Source organism: Hakea prostrata, chromosome 7, assembly GCF_041222555.1.
Source record: "Hakea prostrata isolate BN-2017 chromosome 7, UWA_Hpros_2, whole genome shotgun sequence".
Taxonomy (NCBI): Eukaryota; Viridiplantae; Streptophyta; class Magnoliopsida; order Proteales; family Proteaceae; genus Hakea; species Hakea prostrata.
Genome location: NC_142606.1, coordinates 3,965,506 through 3,988,325, shown reverse-complemented (window position 1 = coordinate 3,988,325; position 22,820 = coordinate 3,965,506). Strand labels below are relative to the sequence as shown.

The window sequence follows — 22,820 nt, the reverse complement described above, 5'->3', positions numbered from 1 at the left end:
AAATAAAAATAAAGGAGAAACTTGAAATTTCATAAGGTCATAGGAAAAAATATTCGAATGCTAAATTGAACATCACTTATTCATCTTCTCAACAATATAATCAACATGGTTGTATTGTTATACAGAGAGCATCACATGAAAATTAAATCAGAAAAAATTGCCTATCACCTTCCCTTCACAGGGTTTTTTCCTCTTTCCCTTTCTATAATTACATGGCCCTGTGGAAACCTTGCGGTTCCATAGGAGTTTTGCGACAACGTTCCCGTGCTGTTTTCTCTCATCCTCAGAATCTTCTCGTCTTTTGTTTAAAATCCTCAAGATCTCCCTTAGTAGACCTTGATGGTGATATAACAACATCCACAAATATGAACAATATGAGTAAACACTTCCAGGTGAAATTTGTATCTACTATTGGATTTTCTTGAACAAAGGTTTCTGACAAACAAGAAGCCTCTCATCACTGTTACTCTCAATCCCCACTATACGTGCATCCCATTTCAGCCCTGCGGTGATCGCTCTGGCTGATTCAATGAGGGGAGCCGTGTCTCGGAATATCACCCAACCCTGTATGGATAAGTTACCGTTTAGCTTCAAGACCAACAAATGCAAGGAATGCACAAAGCTTCTGGAATTACTAGAAACATAACATTCATTTGGAGGATTGTTAGGGGGACATCGGAGGTCAATATGTTTCAAAACTAAGCAAACGCAGTCCTAAAAAATAAAATGAATGAGAACACGAAGAAAGAAGCACTATCTTACTTGCTAATGATCATAACAATTATTTGGATCCTCAATCAGAAATACTAACAGAAAAACCATCTATTCCCATCTTTGTGCTTGTATGTTTGTTCATTAGTTTCTTTATTTGTGATATTTTTGAGCGAAGATAGGAGAGAAAAAAAGTGGCCCGGGGGGGGGGGTGCAGAGTGTTTGGGGGAACCATGTACTCTAAATTATCACCATCATGAACATCCTTAACCGCATGTCACAAGTTGCAATGACACAATGCAATGTCTCTAGTGCATAAACATAGCCTCTACTATTTTTCCCCTCCTTCTCCCTACTCCCTTCATTTATTCATTGAGTAGATATCACTTTCTGATTTTTGAGATGATATAGAAATCACAACCAGAAACAGTTACAGAACGCAAATAAAGTATAACAACAAGAAGTACCTCTGGGCGAAGCAAGCGATCAATCTCTATGAATAAATCAAGCATGGTGCACCTATGCTGTTGACTGGTTTCTAGAGACAGCAGGCCTTCAGCATGAACCAAATCATAAGTTCTTGGGTATGTTGGAAATGCCTCACACCTGGAACAACATACCAACTAATTTTAAACCAGCAAATTATGTGGAAGCAAAATTACATATTTAAGATGGGCAATTATATAATTACTCTTGAACCCTGGGTGTTACAATGGTTGTGAGCTATTTTTATGATTCTCAAGGATGATATTTCCTGGTATGTAGTTTTACACCAGTTTAAGTTTGAACATCAGGCATTGTAGGCTATGCTTGATTTGGCATCCTAACAGGTCAGCTTACGGCACCCATTCCATATTATATATCCTTATAAGCTTTTGAGCTTAACTAAAATTAGTCTTAATCAAAAGGAGAGATTTGAAAGGACTTCCCATGTCTACCAAATTCAATGACCAGTTTACGGAACTAAGTACTCACGTATATTCGTTGTTTCTATCCTTTTGAATGCAGAACAAGTCTTCTGCACTGAAGCTATATGCAGTTTTTGGTATCTGGTGGTCAACCAACCAAGCCAGTTTGGTTTCATAACCATCACTAATTGCTGTTGTAAGCCAAGTTGAAAGAAAAACACACCTATGGAGGAGGATAAAAAAGTACATACCAGTCATGCAATACCCCCACAAATCCCCTATCAAGGATTAAAGGGAGGTAGTTTGGTCCACTTGTTGGGACTACATTCATGACCCACACAGTTTTCGCAGCATCCAATAACGCAGAATTAAAGCCTCCAAACCTAGCATTCATGTCCAGCACATTCCTTAGCATGTTGAAAGGTGGGGTAGGATCCTCATCACCAGGTCTCTTAGGATGATCCGAGAATATCTGGGGAGAGAGCAGAGACCAATAGTTATGAACTGCTGCCTTACAGTTCATGGAATCCTCAGCAAAATCTTCCGAATGGACACCTAATAAAAACAAAACTCATCAAGTAAAAAATCCAATCCAGGGAAATAACATTAATGGTTTTACATGTCAGCATCATGGCAAAATTTTCTTTCTCTTTTAGGATAATTACCGTTGTCCCCAGTATTATAGCTTAATTACTAAAAGGACCCTACCCTTTATGAAATTATTGTTGCCCCCCTCAGTTCTAACAATGTTAAAAGATCGTTACATTTGAATGTTTAATGTCTATTTTGTCCTTCTAGAATTAAGAAGTCAAAACACAATACTATCCTCATTTAGAAAAAAAATCATATCAAGTACCAATTTTGCACCTGTATTCTTATCATTTTGAATTCCAAAAAAAAGAGTTCCAAAATTATTGTTTTTTTGGGTTAAGAAAAAGAACTTCCTAAAATTGATAACGTCAAATTAGATAGTAAATAAATGAAAACCTAATGTAATTACTAAGGTAATAATGTAATTTAATATGAAGTATAAATAAGTAGAATAAAACCTTAGGGCTATTTTGGAATTTTTAAATAAATAAAAACTTCCATGTCATCACTTAACTAATGAAGTTTAACGGTAGTGGGGCAACAGTAATTATAGGTAAAGTCTAAGGTTGAATTAGTAATTTCAAAAAGTATAGGGGATAAAGTAGTAATTAAGCTATAATAGAGGGGGGCAACAGTAATTATCCCCTTTCTTTCTTTTCTTTCTAAGCAGAAAAAACACGAATATGACATAAAAATGACTTTACTTACCATGAATTTCAAGTTCAGTTGAGTTTAGATGATCCCTAGATGGCCATGTTGTCCGTGCTTCAATAGGAATCCAGCGGCGGCTGTGAGTTCCTGCTATACATGACTGTAGAGGTCTATAATATGGAGAGTCAATATCGTGGCTTTTACTGCAGATAGGAGGGCCTGAACCAGACTTCCTATAAACACATGATGTGAAATAATAAATCAGGACCAAGCAAGTTCATCACTTTCTGAAACACATGGTATGACCTGCTTTCATCATACTACAATCTATGGAAAAACAAGACAAAGAATAAATAAAATTGTTATTTCATTTATGGGACTCACCGAGAAGCATAACAGTTTCTTTTAGTTGTTTTTTTCCATACAACAGTTTCATCTTGTTGTGATAACATCTCCCAGCAAAGATTTTCTGCAAAGCCCAGAACAAGAGTCCATCGTTTCTGCATTTTTTTGTTGCGAAGTGACAAATGAGAAGTAATTGGTGATGTCCAGACAAAATATCCACCAGGTTTCAACACTCTATCGGCTTCAACCAAGAAAATACCATCTGGTCATATCATTAGACGGAAAGTCAGTAATGCCAAAGTTTGGGACAAACAAGCAAATTCTTTCCGACCATCATGGATCATTTCATCCCTAGATGATAGAATGATACAGAGTTTAGAATAGATCAAGAAGTGAAAAAGTTTCAGAAGAAGTGCAGTCTAAGAGGCATTTCACAAGGATAACTGATTTCCTACTTCAACCTAAAGGCATTTATTTGGGAAATGAATCCAAAAACAATTGTAGATAACACTCTGAATTTGAAAATTAATAATTAGTCAATATATGAAAACAATCACACACAAAGTAATGCTCCTTCCTCGCTAATTCTGATGGAACATTGACATGTAAACTGAGCAGACTGTGAAGGCTCCCAATTAAGAAGTCATCACTTAAAGTCAAATAAGTTCACATGGGCTGAAGACATTTAGCCAGCCTATATGTGTAACAGTGAGACAACGGGGTGGGCCTAGGTGCAATGGTCGGTGGACCCCAGACGTAGCCCGAGGTCAAGGGATCGAAGCAGTCTCTCAGCAGCAAAAATTTCTGGGTTAAGGCTGGTAAAATTGCCTCCCTGACCCTGGTTGTGAGAAAGCCTTCAAGACCAGGATTCGCCCTATATGTGTAGCAGTGTCAAATTCTACCATCAATCTCTAGAATCCAATATCTTGAAAGTCTATGGAAAACAATTCCTCTCAAAACATTTAAAGTTATGGAATCTCACTAGATCTCCAGATGCAGACCCAGTCTCAAAATCTGCAAATGTAGAATTCTTTGATTGTTTCACAACTATCTTTGCAAACTGGCCCACGGAATATTATTCACACATGTTACATCCAAACACATTTGACAGCCACCAGTTAGCAAATACCTGCTACTTTCTGGGCAATGGGCATCAAAAGTAAGTGAAAGCCTAAAGCATTTCAGAACTCCCTGTCCATGTCTTACCTGTTTGACCCTATCATAAATTTATTTCTTTGCACAGCCCCTAACCCATAAGATAATAAATTGGAACACAGAAGCATTATTCACAATTCTAGTAACAAATACAGATCAGGCCGAAAATGATTGATCTACATATTGCAGCAATGAGTAGGCTTGCAAAACTGACACTTGGCTATGGATACAATTGTCCTGCAGATTTGACAGTCCATGGAAAACAATAACTATTTTTTTTAGTAGAAGTGGAAAACAACTACTACATATGCAACATGTAGACAATGGGGAAGGGTAATGATAGAAAGACACAGAAGCGCTTCAAGCGCACATATATATTAAATCATACATATCCCAAGTGAAAAACATATATGATCGGTACCTTTCTGATCCCAGTCAATACTGCATCTTGCACAGTGCAGCATATCAAACGAAAGAGAAGGATATGGCAACTGTTTCAAAGTAAAAGAACCAATCATAGCAGGAAGACCTCTTTCTAAAGTTAACTGGACTTGACTGCCTGAGGCTTCATAGTTTGCAATGCACATGGTCAATAGTTGCTTTGAGAAGAGATGTGCTCCAAAGCTACCATAACCACACCCTATGTCCAAGATGGTCCTTACCTGAAAATTCAAATGTAAAATTTTACATGGTTAGTGAATTGTCTTTCTAAGAGCAACACATCTACACTACAATATGAACAATTACTAACCAAATTAGATATCATTTATAGCGGCAAAAGAGACAGATATACATATTGTTCCATGCAGCCAGTAAAATGTATAATGTGATTGGAAAAACCATGTATTGTCACATTGAATCACCGTTGTTGATATTGTTTGCCCATTTAGGTCTTTGGCTTAAACTCAACACATGCAAGAGACAGGCAATAACATTGAACTACTAAACATATCATATATTGTACTGCGACCATGTTAAATTTCATTTTATGACAGATATCACCATACAGTGGAGTCCAGGAAATAACTTGAGCATTTTTACATTAGTATTTATTCTACCTATATGGTGAAACCATTCTGGTGATGTGCAAATACATACTTCAGCCAACCACAATAGTAACCCTCAGACAAATTTCCATTTTTCTGACAGCATCTGGAGCTCAATAATTGATGGCCACATTTTGAAACATAGAAATTAAGTATCAGTGGATGTATGATTTTGCATGACTCTTAGATACCGCATTATGCAAATGGCAAAAGACTCAGCTACATGGTAATATAAGAAAGAAATTTTGACCACAATAAAATCTATAAACATGTGTTTTGTATTACATGTGAACCCAGGTGAAACATTAGATACTTTCAAGCACCATATTTGAAATATAAGGAAAATTTACTAGAAAAATCAGTGTAGAAACTAGAGATAAGCTGTTAAAGCTATAAAAATAACAGGCCTCCCAAATAAAAAGCCACTATCACTTACTCCAGCCTGAATGAAATTAGATTCACTCCTCAACCCAATCATTTCAGCAATTTGATGGGAATAGTCTTCAAGCCCATCAAACATAAGGGAGTCGGAACGAAAGGATATCTGATCTTCCTCCAACATCATCATCCTGCAACCATATTGTTTTGACGTATAAAGAACAGGACAGGAAGTGCATCTGAAATGAAGAAGGCTAAGGAAAAAGAAGAAAAAAAATTGCACCAACCTCTTGGTCAAACTTCCAGAGGAAAGGACTTCTTGGGCAGTGATTTTCACATTTGCACTCCATATGAGATCTTTTCCAGTAGGCCACCTGAGAGGAACTTTGTAATTCCTAGGTGGAATCACTAAGCAACCCGGATTGGATTCATGCTCACATTGACGGTCATATTCGGCGCCATTTGAGTAACCCAAAACAAGGTTATTAGAAACATTAAAGCAAGGAACATGATTCTCAAACTCGTCGGAACAGAATTCCACATCCTTCCACTTAGCCGAACCACCAGTAATTTCCCCAATGTCCGCAAGGTCAGAGATCAGTCGTTCTTGAAGCCGCCTATAGGTCTTAGAGGATGTAACCTCTTGAGGATGTTGAAATCGTAATCGTCCACAAAAGAGAGCCAGAAAGAGCCAAAATCACAATTAGAATTAAACTGAACTTGAGAAACTGCAGGGTCAGATTGTTCCGGCTTCGTGAACTTCCCATGTTGAGAGGATCAGATCCAAAACCAATCTCACCAAAACCATCCTTGGGAGACGAATTGTCCCCAAAAAATAAACTTAGAAGATCACGCAATGAAAGAGGCTTGTGATCAGTAGGAGAAACAGCTGGAGAAGAGCGAGTCCTGTATAGGTCCTCTTTCTCCGTTTTGATTTTCATCTGAGAATCCCAGGAATAATGACTACTCCCTGCGAGCTGTCCACCAGATACACCACGATGAAGCGGCCGAGACATCACCCAAGCTGGAAGACCCGCGAAGAAAATTCAAAGAGAAAGCAGCTAGTTAGGGAAACTAAAGAAGATTCTCCACTCTGAAATGGAAGATATGATCTATTAGAAATCTTTACAAGCTAGATCCGTAAGTAAGCAAGTATCAAAAAAGCACATCTTAATCAAGAAATCAAACTTACCACTTAATTAAAAAGGAAAATTCTGATGTAGTTGTCACTGATTGTAAAGAACAAAAAGAATTCAGAGAATTAATAATCCAGATTCCTAAAATGAAGAACTACAAAGAATGACTTCCCTATTTAATATGTCCAGAGAATAGACCCCAGAAACAGCCAGAGGTTTAAGTTCAAGTTCAGCTCGAGTTATGCAGCAGCAGCAGCAGAAGTGAGCTGAAGTACGTATTGAGTGGGGTATTGAATCACAGTACAGATTTCGGAAACCCCATTGCGATCTCTCATTTAAATATCCGTAAAAAAGGGGGAGACTTTTTGACTCTTGAAACGGAAATTATAAAAACGAGTTGCAGGTAGGGACCCTTCACAGTATCTTATTTTTCTCGCAAAACAACCAACCGACAATATAGAATAATAGAGCGCGTCTACTCTTCACAGTCGGAACTGAAATAATGAAAACCATTCGTCCAACAAAGCTGAAAATAAGAAACTACCTTCAAAGAATCCCTGAATTCCTGCTCCTTAAGTTACTCCATCACTTGGATTTCGCTCTTCGATAGCTGAACTCGGTCCATTCCGCATTAACTACCGAGATCGAGACAGAGTGAGGAAAGGAGAGAATGCTAGATATATATATATATATACTAAAAAGTAAAAATCAAAGAAGTTGCAAAACAAAAGATCAGCAAAATCAAATTGCTTCTTGCAGCAGTTTGCACCATCGATTTCAGATTACCAACAACTCTCCTTTGGTCAATGATTTTCCCCAAATATTTTAATTGGGATCTATAAAATATTTAATATCTTGGAACACAAATCGTAGATATTTGATTTTCAGAGCTACCAACGTCTCTTCTAAGGATTGGTCGAAATTTTTGGCACATGCATGCTTCAGTTTAAGCCGAGACGATCTAGGGTTAAAAGAAATGGTTGTTTCACTTTTACGAACTAAAATTGAAGACCTAGATAGGTGGTCATTTGATCTCATCGAAGAACAATGACACTGAAGACAGGCGAAGCAGTGTAGTCATTTCCGAGGACACCATGAGGGTTGTCTTTCTTAACGCTAAAGATATCATCATCATTGACGTTAGATTGGAATATTTTAATGCAAAGAATTCGAGCGGACTGCGATTGGCTGAAGTTTACGGACCACTGCACTGGCATTACTTGTTGGCGGCGTATCCTTGGACGCGTCCATTTAGCACCGCGTTTCTTTGTCGGTGGGCCTCAAACTGAAGCGCGTGGATCGGAGATCTGACGTGTCACTGTATGAAAAGAAGATCCGATTTGGGTTTTCTTCACCGCCGGTGTGGACGAAAAAAGAAAATCCATTGGATGAGATTAGCTGGAAAAGATTCTCTCGTTAATACTCAAAAGCTAAAGTCCGAGGTGGAAGGAGAGGAACGATACTGGGAAAGGGCGACCTGTAAAGGGTTCACCCGGTGATCACCGTCGCCCAACCAGCGAATAAACATGGGAGGGTTATAGTGGGAATTTCAAACGTCTTGGTGCAAGTTGAAGCTAAACATCAAAATCGGCCGGTTTTGCCTCTAAACACTTGATTTTGAAACGGAATCGGTCGGAAATCGGAACGGCCTCGAAAATCTTGGTGATGACTCCTTCGCAATTTTGTAGACCCTCCTTCTCCCTTCATTCATGATTATAGTCCCAAAAAGCCTTTTATGGCCATCGATATATACATCTAAATAAGTCATTGAATTGGGTTGACCCACCACTAATGCCTTTTCTTTCTTTTTTTCTTCTGATAAGAAGTAAGAACCCACCCATGTCTGTTTGATATCAACTACCCATTGACCAGTATAACTAGTGGACAAGTGCCGAAATCACTTGGATTCTATTTTTAGTTTCTCACCTTCAACAGAGTTCAGAATTTAGATGAGTCAACTAAATAAACCTACCAAGCAATTTCTTTATTCTGTAATGTTCACTCCCATAAGTCGCATCCACCAAATCTGGAATGATTTATGCTATCACAAGTGTAAAACAAACCTACTACTGTTAGGTTGATGTCAATTGCTCCTTTGATTCCTGAGTGAATCGCAAGTACCTCCCAATTTCAATTGATAAGAACATTCTTTTTTTGGTCAGAATTGATAAGAACATTCGAAATGGCTTACTAGAAAAATACAAGCAAAATGAGCTAGTTAATTGGATATTCTAGTTTATTTTGGATATGCCAAGATATTTCCCCAAGATAAACTACTTAGAATTAGTACTCAAGGTGCATGGGATCTAAGGTATAAAAGGAAGGTATCGGAGAAGAACTTTAAAGAACAACTCAAAACATATCAGGATTTGTGAAACCCTCAGATCATAATATTCATAATCATTCACCTGGGTTGGGAGGAAAACTTCAATTTCGACATATTTACTGCAGAATTTTTAAGATAATAACAGTAGGATCCATTCATGAAGTTGAATTGTGGAAACCCCACCTCCCACTTGATGTTAGAGTTTGATCATTGTCTAAATTTTAATTATTTTTAAGGCTCTCTCACTCCAATAATCCATATGGAATGGACTTCTGCCTACCAGATCAGTAGTATCTACTGAGTGGATTGACCATCTTATATGTAAGGACAAATTCCAGCTAGCTATCTCAAATCCTAAATTCAAAATTCTTGGTTTGCTTTTCAGATCCCATTGATTACAACTTATACTGACTCCCGATTGTTTCTGACTTTCTAAGCTACCTCATCTGTCACTCAAAAGATCACAGCTTAAGCCTATTCAAAAGCACTAGATTCAAAAGAAAAATCAGTGCGCTTCTTACCATGTTGAAACTCTTGAAACATGACATGGAAACAACTTTGGGGGATAAAAGATAAGTATCTCAAAATAGTTGGAGGAGAAATTGGATCCAACTAATTAAGCATAGCTGCTGTGGCTTTTCTTTTTTGGTGAACAGCCATCTCCTTGCTCATCAAATGAGTAACTGAACTCTTTTAATGAGTCATAAATCCTTGTGGAACTACTATTTCTGATCATTGACTGGAAGTTGGTTCATTAAAGGTAAATAGTTGAATCAGGAATGAATGAATAATACAAGGAAAAAATGTGGTCCATGGCTAGTTTTTACACCTTCTCTCAAGCACTTCCAAAATTATATCCACATCGAACAAAACTCCACTTTCTATAATATAATTATGGAAAAAGATTCCAAGATCCAACCACCTTGTAGGGTATGAGGCTCTTAAATTAATTAAAATGCTTATAAAATGTGGATCCAAGGTAAAATTTTCTGCCAAATTGTGCTACAAACTGAAATTTGTCATGGCCAGGGAAAAGCTTGTAGTTTTAAGGAGCAGGTGAGGATCCGTCACCTTGGGCCCTTATCCACCACATGAGTAAATTAAATGAAACCTCTTAACTGAGTTAGAGGAACCATCTCTTTCTGTTTGTTCATTGATGTTGGTTGATCGTTACATCATGAATGAGTGAATGGCAGTATGTCTTGGCATTATCTTTGGGTTATCCATGAGGGCAAGAACAATGAATGATCAAATGAGAGGTCTCAGCTTAGCTATGGAATAAGCAAAGAGCTTCATGCCTTCTGCTTTTTTCATATGGCATGCCGAGACAAAGCTTTTCTAATTGCCCAAAAACGCATTGTTATTTCAAAACCATGTGATGTGTTCCGCTCCAGCAACCATATTTGCCATCTTTGGTGACAGCCCACCTCAAATCCTATCCTTCATCGTTTTCCTAGTCCGACACTAACTATAATAATGCATGTGAGGCTTGAAGATGTGGTTCTCTGGGAATTCTTTTGTGTAATGCAACAAAGATCTCCTATCTCTTCTCTCTTTTCATCACCTTCGCCTAGATGATAAATAAATCCTACCTTAATCTAATCTGCCGACACTGTTGTCAATCAAATATCACAACACTAACTAATAGCCAACCCCATCAAAGAAGAGTTTCACTCGCATCAAGAACTATACAAAACAGAGGATTCTGATTCAATCTGAAACGAAGAAAGGACATCTCAGATTCCACCATGATTCCCATCTGGTATTTAACGAAATAACCTTTCCACTCAATCGATTCTTAATTGAAATTAGTCTTACTTGGGAAGAAACGAAGAATCACTGCTGTAGCTTTGATCTTGTAATAAAAGATTTGAGACAAAATGACCGATGGAAACTGCATTGAGCCAGTAGGAGATCTGTGCGTTCCTCTGAGCTAGAGTGAAACGAAGTAATATATCACTGACGAAAGATAGAAGGTTTCTGTTAGCCCCCTTTAAGGACTCTGTGTCCGTTCTGTTTAATGCACAGAGCACTGCAATAACATAAAGATCAAATCTCCAGGACTACATGTGGAATCATTTTGAGCTAAAACCATTGCAAGAAAGTTGTTGAGAGCCGATTTATTACTGGGCCCGGTAACAACATTAATAATATTTTTTTTTTTTTTTGGCCCAAAACAACATTGATAATAAGGTGAGAAGTAACCACATTTCAGGATAGGACGCGACAGGACAAGATAGACACTGAAGAATTCAAATTTCACTTGGTAAATGAAAGACCAGAACCGAAGAATATTGCAGAAGCCTCAATTGTTGTTGTAAATACGAAATGTATCTTTTCTATCCGTAGCATATGACAGGCATGATAATGGTAATAGAGAAGCCCACCATATGAAGAAAAGCATAGTTGAGCTGAAAGCCTGAAACACCAAACTTGATATGTAAATTACCATCCAGAATCTCCCCACTGCCTGCCTAAATAACCCAAAGGAAACATCCTTATCCATGGAATAGTTCAGACTCTGCCTAGCTCTCTCCTTTTAAGAATAATGAATTGAATAACTAGACATTAATCCCCTGTTTCCTGAACTTCAAGGGTTTCAACTCTACACAGAACTCTGATGCATGGAAATCACAGGTCCAGAAATGCCATGGCAAACCTGAAAATGGGCTTGGGCCTTTTACAATTAATATTTGTAGGATAGGTATGCTGGAAAATTGGCCAGTCTATGCTCTCCATCATTATGCCCACTTGAAGGTAACTCAATGGTTCTCTCTCTTTTCACAGTGTTCAGAGTAGCCAAATCATAAGTCGGAGCAAAAGCTGAATTGAGAGGCCCCTCCCATTCCACTCTCCAAAACCATTTCCTCCATAAACACCTTCATAATGTCTGTAATCTCTACAAAAATGTCCTTTCAGATCCCCCTATAACTTTCACCCCCCCCCCCCCCCCCCCCCAAAACAAAAAAAAAAAAAAAAAAAAAAAAGAAAGAAATCTCCCTATATAACCTTTTATCCTATAGACTACAGCATTACTGCATCCAGGGTTTCCAAAAAACTATAAATTACTTCCCTCATTCTGGTTCTTTTTTTTTTTTGGTCAACAACTTCTCTCATTCAATACTAATAAAAACTATCTCCAACACAACACTGATGGAAATTAATCTACAAATCTTCTATGACCCATCATAACATACCGTAATCTTTATCCACTACTATCTGAATACAACTATTACTTTTATCCTCTGTATATGGAAGTTTAAAATTTTCACCCTTTTATCTAGTCTCTAGTATAGAAGCTACATCAGTCCTCCTCCACTCCATAACATTGATCAGTTCTAGACTCATGCCCATTAAAGACCCAATACAACAAGATGCTAATCTATCTTACGCTTTTGGACTAGCTTTTTACCTGCACTCTTCCTCTGTGTGAGAACCCTTGCCTATTTGCATATAGATAAGACAACACCACCTAACAAGTTTCTATAACAGAAAAACTCAGTTGGTATTGACGCCAAAGTGGACCTTTACCTATATGCATATAAATAAGACAAAAAACACTTTCTATAACAAAGAACTCAGCTAGGAATTGACAGCAAAGCCAGGAAAATAATCTGCCCATATAAAACACTCCTAAAAAAATTATACTAGAAAAAGACTGAATAACCTCAATTGCATGGCTTGGTTGGTTAACAAATTGGTTCTCTGATAAAACCAGATCCTTTTCTCTTCTCTTTCCACCTACAATCTGCATTGATGTCTCTAATGCTTATAGATATTTTTATACAAGTGAAGATGCTGAGAAGTGACAAAAAGCTTAACAGGGCTGAAATTGTCTCATTCTTTTCCTCCCTCCCTCCCCGGCCATCCCTTTCCCCCTCCCTGCTAAACAAATTTGTTGCCAACTCCTCTCTTGAGTTTCTTCGCTCCATCCCTTCCTCTGAGGAGATTCTCTACACCGCCCGCAACAGCCCCGCCGGGGGCCCCGGGTCGCCGCCGCCCCCCCCGCCCCCCGCCCCCCCCCGCCCCCCCCCCCGTCCTTCTTTGTCCCCCGCGTCCCCGGTCCCCCCCGGTCGGACCCGCGGCCGCCCCCCCCCGTCTGCTTCGGCCGGGTTCTTTCGGCCATGGGCTTTCCCCCTGCCTTTGTCCATTGGATCGAAATTTGCATCTCCAAACCCCCACTTCTCGATCATTACAAATGGCTCCCCAGCTAGCTATTTCCCATCTAGGGTGGGAATTCAACAAGGCTGCCCCCTTTCCCCATACCTATTCTCCTTGGCCCTTGAAGTCCTCTCCCGCATCCTCTAGTCCAAATCAGATCAGCTCTTAATCTCCCTCATCCCCAAATGTCGATCCACCAAGCTAACCCACCTCGCTTTCGCAGACAATCTCATGATCTTTTCCAAAGCTGACCATCAATCCATTTCCTCCATCCTATCTTCTCTCTCCACCTTTGAATCCCTCTCCGACCTCCGTGTTAACCTCAATAAATCCACCCTCTCTCTCTCTCGGTGTTTTTGACCCTATCCGCTCCTCTGGCTTCACTCCTGGCTCCTTTCCCGTGACCTATCTGGGGCTCCCTCTTATCCCTGGTAGGCTCACCCGCCACCATTGCTCTCCTATGCTTGACCATATTAGGAAAAAACTCCAACTCGGAAAGGAAAGCTTCTATCTTTCACTAGTAAAGTGGTGTTCATTCAATCTGTCCTCCAATCTTCCTACCTTGATTGGAGTGGCACCTTTTCTCTCCCCAAATCCATCATCCATTCTATAGAATCCCTTTTCTGTGCCTTCCTCTGGAAAGGCCAAGAATCCTCCCATTTCCTTCACCCCATCCCATGGGCCTCTATCTGTTGCCACAACCCGAGGGTGGCCTTGGAATCCGTCGCATCCTTAATGTTAACACGACTTGCCTTTTGAAACTCATTTGGAAGATTGCCATTAAGCATGACTCTATATGGGTTTCCTGGGTTTACTCCTCTCTCCTCAAACAAGATTCCTTTTGGACAGTGACTTGCAACTCTAATCCCTCTTGGATCTGGAGAAAGCTTCTGCACCTTTGCCCTCGAGCTATCTTTGCTATCTCTGTCCAAATCTCTTGTGGAGCCTCTATTCTCTTCTGGCTTGACCCCTCACATCTGATGGTCATTCTCTACTCCCCTCTTGGTCCTTGCACTGTCTATGATACTCGCATTCCCAAGACCATCACCCTTTCCTCATTCATCTCTAATGGATCTTGGTCCCCTCTCCCCCACCCTAGCCTCACACTTGTGTGGAATTCCCTCCCCCCCCCCCATCCTCAACTCCTCCCGAGATACCACCATATGGCTCCCCTCTCCCACTAAAACCTTTACCACTTCCTCTACCTAGAACCATGGAAGGAAAAATCGTCGGGCGAGATTCGATATTGCAGGATATCGCCAATTTCTCGCAATATATCACGATATATCGGAAAATATTGATTTTTTTTTTTTTGCGATTTTTATGCTATTTCTTGCACTTTTTAGGTGATTTCTCTCACGATTCTATCCCAATCTTACCAATTCTATCACAATGATTCAAGACTCAAAGGGTAATGTGCTAAATGTAATTAGGAGGAGAATCTACATAAAATAATTTATGGATAGAAAGACATTTTATAGCAAAATCTTCAAGATTAATGAGCAATCTTACCAACTATATTCTAGTGATTTAGTCCTCAAAAGTCAACATGCCAAATGTGGTTAGGGAAGAATATATACATAAAATAATTTATGGAAACAATTTAAATTATGAAGGGATTTTGTAATAGAATCTTCGGAGTGAACAGGTAATCATTCCAATTATGTCAGAATGATTTAGACCTCAGAAGGTAACATGTTAAATGTGGCTAAGCATGAGAATTTAAATGGAAATAGTTATAGGAAATAATTCAAATTTACCACATATTTGCATCAAATTAGGATAGGCATCAAATTTGGGTTCAAAATGACCAAAAATACCCCCGAAATTGGGGGGGCGAAAATTACCGAACTAGGGGGCGAAATATCACCGAAATCTCGGCGATATTTCGCCATATCACCTAGTTCGCTGGGTAGCGAACCCAGCTAACCGGGCGAAATTTTGTTCCTTGCCCGGAACCTCCTCCGCTCCCTTACCCCCTGTCCCTTGGGCCCCCCTTGGGTTGGTTCAAAGGTAACATCCCCCACCACGCCCTCACACTTTAGAGAGCCCTCAACCTCGCCCTCCCAACCCAATCCATCCTCATTAGCTGCCACATTCCCGCTAACCCAAACTGTACCCTTTGCCGGAACGGTCCAAAGGACATTGACCACCTTTTCTTCTCTTGCCCTTTCTCTTGCTCCGTCTGGGATAAAGCCTTGGCTTCCATTTGCCCCATTCAAGGCACTCCTATGGGTTTGTTCGTGATTGGACTTGGATTTAGAGAAACTTTGCCAGACATTCAATTTACGACCAATTAGGTAAGCTAGTCTTTGGTGCCACCATCCACCACATCTGGTGGGAACGCAATCTCAGAAGATGGGACTTCCAAATCTTGATCCTTAGACTTGATTTGGAAAGCCATCTATTTTTATGTTACTTCTAGAGTGCTCTCTTTCCCCCATCCCCCAGTTACTGACAACCCCAAAAATAGGTTAATTGTTAGTTCATGGAGTCTCAGCTCTCCTATGTATCCCCCTTCTTAAAGCCTTGTGTTGCCCCCCCCCCCCCCCCTTTTTCCCTCTCATTTGTATTTTCTTCATTGCTTTAATATTATTATTCATTCATCCAAAAAAAAAGCTTATAGACAATAAATTAATTAAGGAATAAAATCCACATAATTGTAACTTTCTTTCTTACTCTTTCTCTTCTCTTCTTTTTTCTTTTTTTTTTTTTTTTTTTTTTTTTGGGGGGGGGGGGGTGTATGGGGAGAAGAAATAGAAGGAGCACAGCAGATTACTTCTTTTAAAGAGCTCATTATTTTAGAAAACACCTTCAGACAGTCCTGGGGGTTGTTATCAAACAAGCAAAGAGATGAATATCTTTGGGACTAACTATATCAATCACTGAAGGAAAAGTGCAATGGATATCAAATTCATGCTTCGGACAATACGTGTTTCACATGACCACCAAATTTTCTCTTTACCTCTTAAGGTATAAAAATAATGTTTGTGTGTATATGTGTCTCTGAGATACTAATTAGTCTCAAGTTAAACACCAAATCATACTTCTGTCAGGTCCAACCTATTCCAAACTGTCAATCACTTACATCTATGAACAAACCCAACTAAATTCTAGGAAAACTGAAGGCCACTGTAATACCATCCACTTTAAGCATCTACTTCCAACTGCCAAAGACTTATGCTGAACATCACAAAGCCGATCTGTGGCTATATTTCCATACCCCAGCACATAGCTGCAACTAAGAAACCACATAAATCTGCATCATCATGACAATGTAACATACAGTCAATGAGGAGATGAAAAAGATGGGAAAATAGGCTTCCTTTTCCTTGGACATCAGTTTGCCTTCTTCTTGTTCCTCTGAAGCATCTTAATGCTAAAAATTTCCCCTCTCGGACAGCGTCCCATGCCCTCCTTATCTTCCAGCAGTTCGATTATAATATATTTCTATCTTAGCTATGTATCTATTAGAAAAAAAAATTCTAGCCATTAAACACCAGACCCTGTACATCCAGTAATATCCTCTTGCTTCCTTTCAGTGGTTACAGTCACAAGTTGGCTTCTTATATTTTTGCTTTTGATTCAATGAAATATCATTTGTTGCTTACCAAAAGTAATTACAAACAATAACTTCTATTCTTAGCTTCACAGACACACCTCTTTTCAAACTTAAGCATGAGTTGCAATAGAAGCTCATTTCAAGAAATACTGGGAGGCGACTGGAAACTAGTTTAGGCAAGATGGCAATGCATCAAAGAACATACCTGGTTCAAACTTAGATCATTATTCTGAGGGTGGGACACATAAATTTTGCAATTCGATATCGAAGAAGTCACACTAAATGACAAACTCAGCAAGTGCATCTTTTCAGCAATTTTGGTCAGAAACGCTCAAAACATGTGAGTTGTCTCAGATAGCTAGATACTATAAACAATTTTGGCTTCGATATAACTCAACTGCTTCCAAATAGTTTCAACAATATTTTGGAAACTCCAATTGTTTACAAATGAATTCCAAGTCTGACTATTTTGTAACCAATATCAACCAACTTAGTTTTGGTAGTTTTGACCACATTTGATGGTTTTGGCCAATTTTGACCAAGCCCATCACATGTTGAGCTTTACCTCAAAAATACCTGGTCTTGACCTAGTTCCGAGTTTTCCGACCTAATCTCAGTGCCGGCTTGATACTATGACGATAATTGAAGATGCAGAGTTTTTCTTGACCCCAGCAAACAAGATATCAATATTTTTATATGCTGATGGCATTCTACTATAAACCAACTGGCTATCCATTAAGATTATCCTCAAAGCAGAAAAAGCAACTTCACTTCCAAGCAATTTGCCATATCAACATCCTTTGCCACAAATATATTTTCCATTGATCCTGTTACGCGCCATGATGGCATATGCCAACTTCCATATCCGCCAATCCCTTCCTCCCAAAAGTCAACATTTGACTTCTCGAATATGCATTCACACCCATAAAGTGCAGAGAAGATCCACTTGAACACAGCATGCACCGATACAGAGAAGCAAAACCAAACCAACTTTCGGAAAGCCTAATTAACATCACACCCCCCCCCCTTTGGTTTTCACCTATGGGATCCAATCCCGGACTAATTTAACCACTTCCAAGCATAAGTGCCATGCCCGTCCACCCAAGACCCCCCCCCACTTGACCAAAACTGAACCAACTGTTAATTACAAAAGTATGTGGCTATAGGATATATGATTTTTGGATTAATTGGCTGATCTCAATCCAAACCCGTTAACCCAAAAATGACTGGTTACGACCAATTAAGATTGATTAAGGACCATGGACCAACGAAAGTACATACAAAAAATGATTACTAACTGATTAAGGACCAAATATAAATGATTACCAAAACCAGCTAAAGACTGATAACTGATGAGCACATTATAAACTAGTCTTGGTCTTGGCTTTAAGAACTGATTAAAGAAATGTCAGTTTCAGACTTCCACAGATGACTAGGAATGTAAACGGGGGATTCAGATAATATCCTGTAAATTTTCAAATAGTATCTGCATGATATGGGGATTAACACATCCGTATTCAATTAGTTTCAGACAGATTTCAGTTTTTCATTACATTGCACTTCCTAAACTACCCAATGCACCACATACCATAAAGCTTAGTCAACACAACTCTAATTTCCAGCACTCTGCACCTTCCACAAATCTGAATATCACCTTATTAGGAGTCATCAGAAACAAATTCCCAACTTCAAGTCATAATTGTAACTACACAAAATTCATACTGATTACATGTAAGATAACATTGATTTTAGAATATAGTTCAGGGGGAAAATGCACTAATATTATATCTTAAGCATCAAAACAAGAGGAGGGAAAGACAGGACAAGAAACAAACTAGAAGAATGGCACGACTAGACAACATACATTCATTCATCATATTGTACAACAAGGGTGGAACTATAACAATAAAAAATTAAAAAATCAAAGTAGCCACTAAAACCTTGCAAATGAGGCATTTAACCATAGCCTTAAAGAATAATTAATGAAACTAAATAAATGTTGAAGTAACAGTCCAAAAATGACAGATAAATTTGAGAGCACTCTGTGGTATAATTATGATGTAGCTTTGGTTAAAGAAGAATCACCCTGAAAGAACATCAAATTGTTAAATCACCAACTAGACAAGAGCTACCTAGCACTCCATCTACCTGATTTGATTCAGACAGAGAGAAGATCTTCATAGTTCATAGTAGAATACAAGTTAGCCTTAGCACCTACTGCATGCAACTGAAAAGGATTTCTTACTTGTGCAGGGCTTCATTTCCACCTCCATGATTAAGGTTGGCTCTGGCTAATTTTATGCAAGAGATGAGAGATTCTCCAACACTGCCTAAGGCTTTCCTCCCAACCAACATGAACCCAAAGTTTTGGTTCAACAAAGGATTTCTTACTTGTGCAGGGCTTCATTTCCGCCTCCATAATTAAGGTTGGCTCTGGCTAATTTTATGCAAGAGATGAGAGATTCTCCAACACTGCCTAAGGCTTTCCTCCCAACCAACCTGACCCCAAAGTTTTGGTTCAATAGTCTCACTCTATTATGATCTCCATCCACTGCATTCAATTCCAAGACCTGCTTCCTCGAAATCATGCCATAAAGAAATAAAGAACCAGAGTCCAGTTTTTCCGACCCAAACCCCACTCTTAGTAAAGAAATAGAATCCAGATCAATTGATCTAGGATCAAACAGAGCAGCAAAGCTGCCAAATAATAGATCAGGAGTCGCAAACAGCTCATCCAAATCTCCACCCTCCTCCCTGGCATTATTTGTTTTCTCAGAAGAAATGAGGGGTTTCCTAGTTGCCAAATCCCCATCATCTTCTCTACCATTATTTGTCTTCTCTGGCAAAATCAAAGATCTTTTATTAGAAACTCTTAAAATGTTAGCAGCCTCTCTCAAACCACTGAGAAATGCTCCATGCATTGTGGCTGGATAGCGCCGGTTAGTTGCCTCTCCAGCAAAGAAAACCCTATCATCTCCTACGCTCTCTGCAAGAACATCATAATCATCACCAGAGGAACCCACTGCAACATAAGAGTAAGATCCATACGTGAACTGATCCTTCCCCCAGCGAGTGCAGACCACTTGCACAGGATTTGGGACATCAATCCCCTTAGGAGTAAAAATCTGTCTCAATATACCCAGGACCCTGCCAACAGCATCTACAGGAGACATCTTCTCAAACTTTATTGCGGACTCCCCTGCAACCAGAGCCACCAAAAGTGGGCCACCTGAGACAGATGAATAACTATAGAACAGAAAGAACTCTCCTCTCATGCTCTCATTATCTGTTAAGTGCCCAAAAGTATCAATTCCTCCACCCCAAAAATCATAAGGAAACAACATTGCGACCTTATTTAGCAACCCAAATCCTAATCTCTGAATAGCATCTTTCTTTTGTTGTGGAAGCTCAGGTACAAACTCAATTGAACCTCTCTTCAGAACCCCCAATGGCACTGTACATAAAGCCATGTCTCCCCGGAACACTTGTCCCCCTGCACATACCATAACCCCATCCACTCCATACCTTATGCTTTCCACAATCCGGTCATAGAAAATAGGCAAGTTCTCAGCCAGTGCACGGATAAACCTCCCATTCCCACCGGGAATGAAGCAGTGGTCTCCACCCATCTCATACGGATCATCCTGGTCCCAATGCGCCATGGATAAATCAGACAAGGGTGAAGCATTAGCGTATTCTAGGTTTGCAAGATGCCAATTCAAGAGCATTCGTTCTTGTGGATCCTCAGCAACTTTGTAAACCTGCCTGAAAGCTTCAAGAGAAGTCCCTAAAGAAACATCTGAACACTCAATCTCATCCATCACAGCCTGCCGAAGCTTACAAACCTTGTCTAAAAGCTGATTGAAAGAAACTTCCACCCTAGAATCCATTTCAGCATTGACGCCCCTCCCATCAGGAAGATAGAGAGGGCATATATCCCGTACCTTGTGAAGAGGGAAACCCAACTGTCTCGCAATAACACCTAGTGGGTTTCCATTAATTCCAGTGAGAACGCTTCCACCAAGATCTGCAGCAGCAAGCACACCTTCACCACTCATCTTTCTTGTTCGGACCCGTCCACCGGGCCGCTTTCTGCCTTCCAATATCATGACTTTAAACCCTAAAGAGATAAGGTGGCGAGCTGCCGCAAGCCCAGCGAGACCGGCTCCGATAATGATGACGTTTGCCTTCTCTGGTCCTCCACACGGTACCGAATTTACTTCTTTGATAGCAGGAGCCAATCCAAAGTTAATGTAACCATGTTCCAGAAGGAACGTATAGGCGGAGTTGACTAATCCCCGATGCTCAGACCGTATAGATTCGAGAGCGTGGTCTCTGGTCATCCAAACGGAGACATTCGATCGCCAACGAGCGAGGATGTGATTCCTAACAACGATGAAATTCGCCTGTTCAACTCCTCCCAATGTTGATACGACGCTGCACTCGATCTCCTCTTCGGTGAGAGAATCGACTGGGAACCCAACCGAAATTGCAATCAAAGCTTCAATATCGATTTCTTTGGCAATATCGGCCATCTTACGTCTTTTCTTCGAAGGCGTAGGACTGTCATTGATCTGCATCTGAATGATCTCGTCCATCAGCTTCTCATCGTAAATGCTTGATTTTACATGAGGACGGAGGACACGGAGGCCATTCACAGCAGTAGCAGATGGAATCATCTCAGGAAAAAGCTTCTTTCTCCGGCGGCGCTTTTTCCCTGGAGGACCCTCGGGTTTGGCATAATTTGAGGAGGCTTCAATTAGGTCTTCTGATGATCTTTTAGGGGTGTGGTTAACGTCTTCTCCAATCAAAGAGTCCGGAAGCTGATCATCCGATGAGACCTGCGAAGAAGGAAACTGATCTTCGCTTTGAGAGCCCAAAATATGGTTAGAAGGCTCTCCAGGTTGGTCGTCTGAAGGGATATGGTTTTGGGGTTCGAATTGGGGAAGGGAAAGTTGTTTTTCCGGCGAGACTTGGTTAGTGGGCGGATGGAGATGGGAGTCCGGTGGGTGATACTCTGTGATAATTTGGGGGCCTGGAAAATGGGTGGCGTTTGAAGTTGATGGATGGTTTAGCGGCGATAAATCTCCGGCAGTGGAAGTGCATGGCCGTTCGAGTGGAAGACCAGAGGACTCTGCTTCCATGGCTCTTGTGGGCGCATGGGACTCGAGTGGCTGCCGTTCGGTTGCCATGGGATGTGTTTTTCATCCCAATGGTAGTAGCAGGCGCTGGTAACAGTGTTGGTGTTTGAGTTGTTATCTACTGGAAATTTTTTTTCTTTCTTTTCTTTACTTTTTTTTTTTTTTTTTTTTTTCTACTTTTTTTTTATGTTATTTATTTATTTATTTGGAATGATAATATATTATATATGGTGACGACAAGGGTTGAACTCATGACCTCTTCATTAAAAAGTAAGGGTTTCTTTTTTATAAGCAGCTGCTACTCTGGTCCGTTGGTTCAAAGTAAGATTTGAGTCTAGAAATATAAGTTTGGCCCAACGATCTGAAGCCCAGACTAGCTTGTAATTGGCTAACTAGTCTCTTTGATGCAACCAAAAAAAAAAATTAAGATCGAACTTAAGCTTCAGGGTACCCAAAAAAGAAATTGTAAGTTAACCTCAAAGGGTTGGCTCAGTTCATAAAGACTGATGACTCATAAGTAGTCTCCTCTCCAAACTCACTCTTAGAACAGTGAACATAACGCCAGCAGAGGCTTTTTTTATTTATTTATTTTGTGTGTGTGTTAACTCAGCAAAGTCAGTAGGATATATCCTCTACATACCTCAATTTGATTCCTCCATAATACATATTGATGGGCCCTATAATTTTCCGTCGTTTGAAGGGGGCATGC

General features: G+C 39.8%; 2 protein-coding genes across 4 annotated transcripts; both read right to left on the bottom strand.

Moving 5' to 3' along the window:
* Window positions 1–3: 3 nt before the first annotated feature.
* LOC149009085 (putative pectin methyltransferase QUA2) lies at window positions 4–7,953 on the bottom strand. Of its 3 annotated transcripts, none has more exons than XM_089160838.1 (9): window positions 7,466–7,953; window positions 6,073–6,809; window positions 5,844–5,976; window positions 4,783–5,023; window positions 3,246–3,468; window positions 2,919–3,094; window positions 1,871–2,174; window positions 1,179–1,317; window positions 4–564 (listed from the first exon to the last, which is right to left on the bottom strand). In XM_089160838.1, exons 3-9 carry the CDS (start codon window positions 5,973–5,975, stop codon window positions 409–411), a joined length of 1,371 nt encoding a protein of 456 aa, XP_089016964.1. In that variant the 5' UTR covers window position 5,976; window positions 6,073–6,809; window positions 7,466–7,953; the 3' UTR covers window positions 4–408. The 3 variants fall into 3 exon arrangements, with proteins under 3 accessions (XP_089016964.1, XP_089016962.1, XP_089016963.1); XM_089160836.1 differs by lacking the exon at window positions 7,466–7,953 and adding an exon at window positions 6,978–7,454 and having other exon boundaries at window positions 6,073–6,878; XM_089160837.1 differs by lacking the exon at window positions 7,466–7,953 and adding an exon at window positions 6,978–7,454.
* A 10,168-nt stretch (window positions 7,954–18,121) lies between these two features.
* Window positions 18,122–22,210, bottom strand: LDL1 (LSD1-like 1). Its single transcript, XM_089163503.1, has one exon. It carries the CDS (start codon window positions 22,160–22,162, stop codon window positions 19,358–19,360), a length of 2,805 nt encoding a protein of 934 aa, XP_089019629.1. The 5' UTR covers window positions 22,163–22,210; the 3' UTR covers window positions 18,122–19,357.
* Between the last annotated feature and the right edge of the window lie 610 nt (window positions 22,211–22,820).

What these genes read in the sequence shown, in the direction of transcription:
- LOC149009085 (XM_089160838.1), bottom strand. Translation starts at nt 5,975, where the DNA reads ATGATGATGTTGGAGGAAGATCAGATATCCTTTCGTTCCGACTCCCTT. An exon ending in AACTGAACTTGAAATTCATG is followed by an intron (nt 2,175 to 2,918) that starts GTAAGTAAAGTC and finishes TGTTTTTATTAG; the next exon opens with GTGTCCATTCGGAAGATTTT. An exon ending in ATCGCTTGCTTCGCCCAGAG is followed by an intron (nt 565 to 1,178) that starts GTACTTCTTGTT and finishes TTATCCATACAG; the next exon opens with GGTTGGGTGATATTCCGAGA.
- LDL1 (XM_089163503.1), bottom strand. Translation starts at nt 22,162, where the DNA reads ATGGCAACCGAACGGCAGCCACTCGAGTCCCATGCGCCCACAAGAGCC.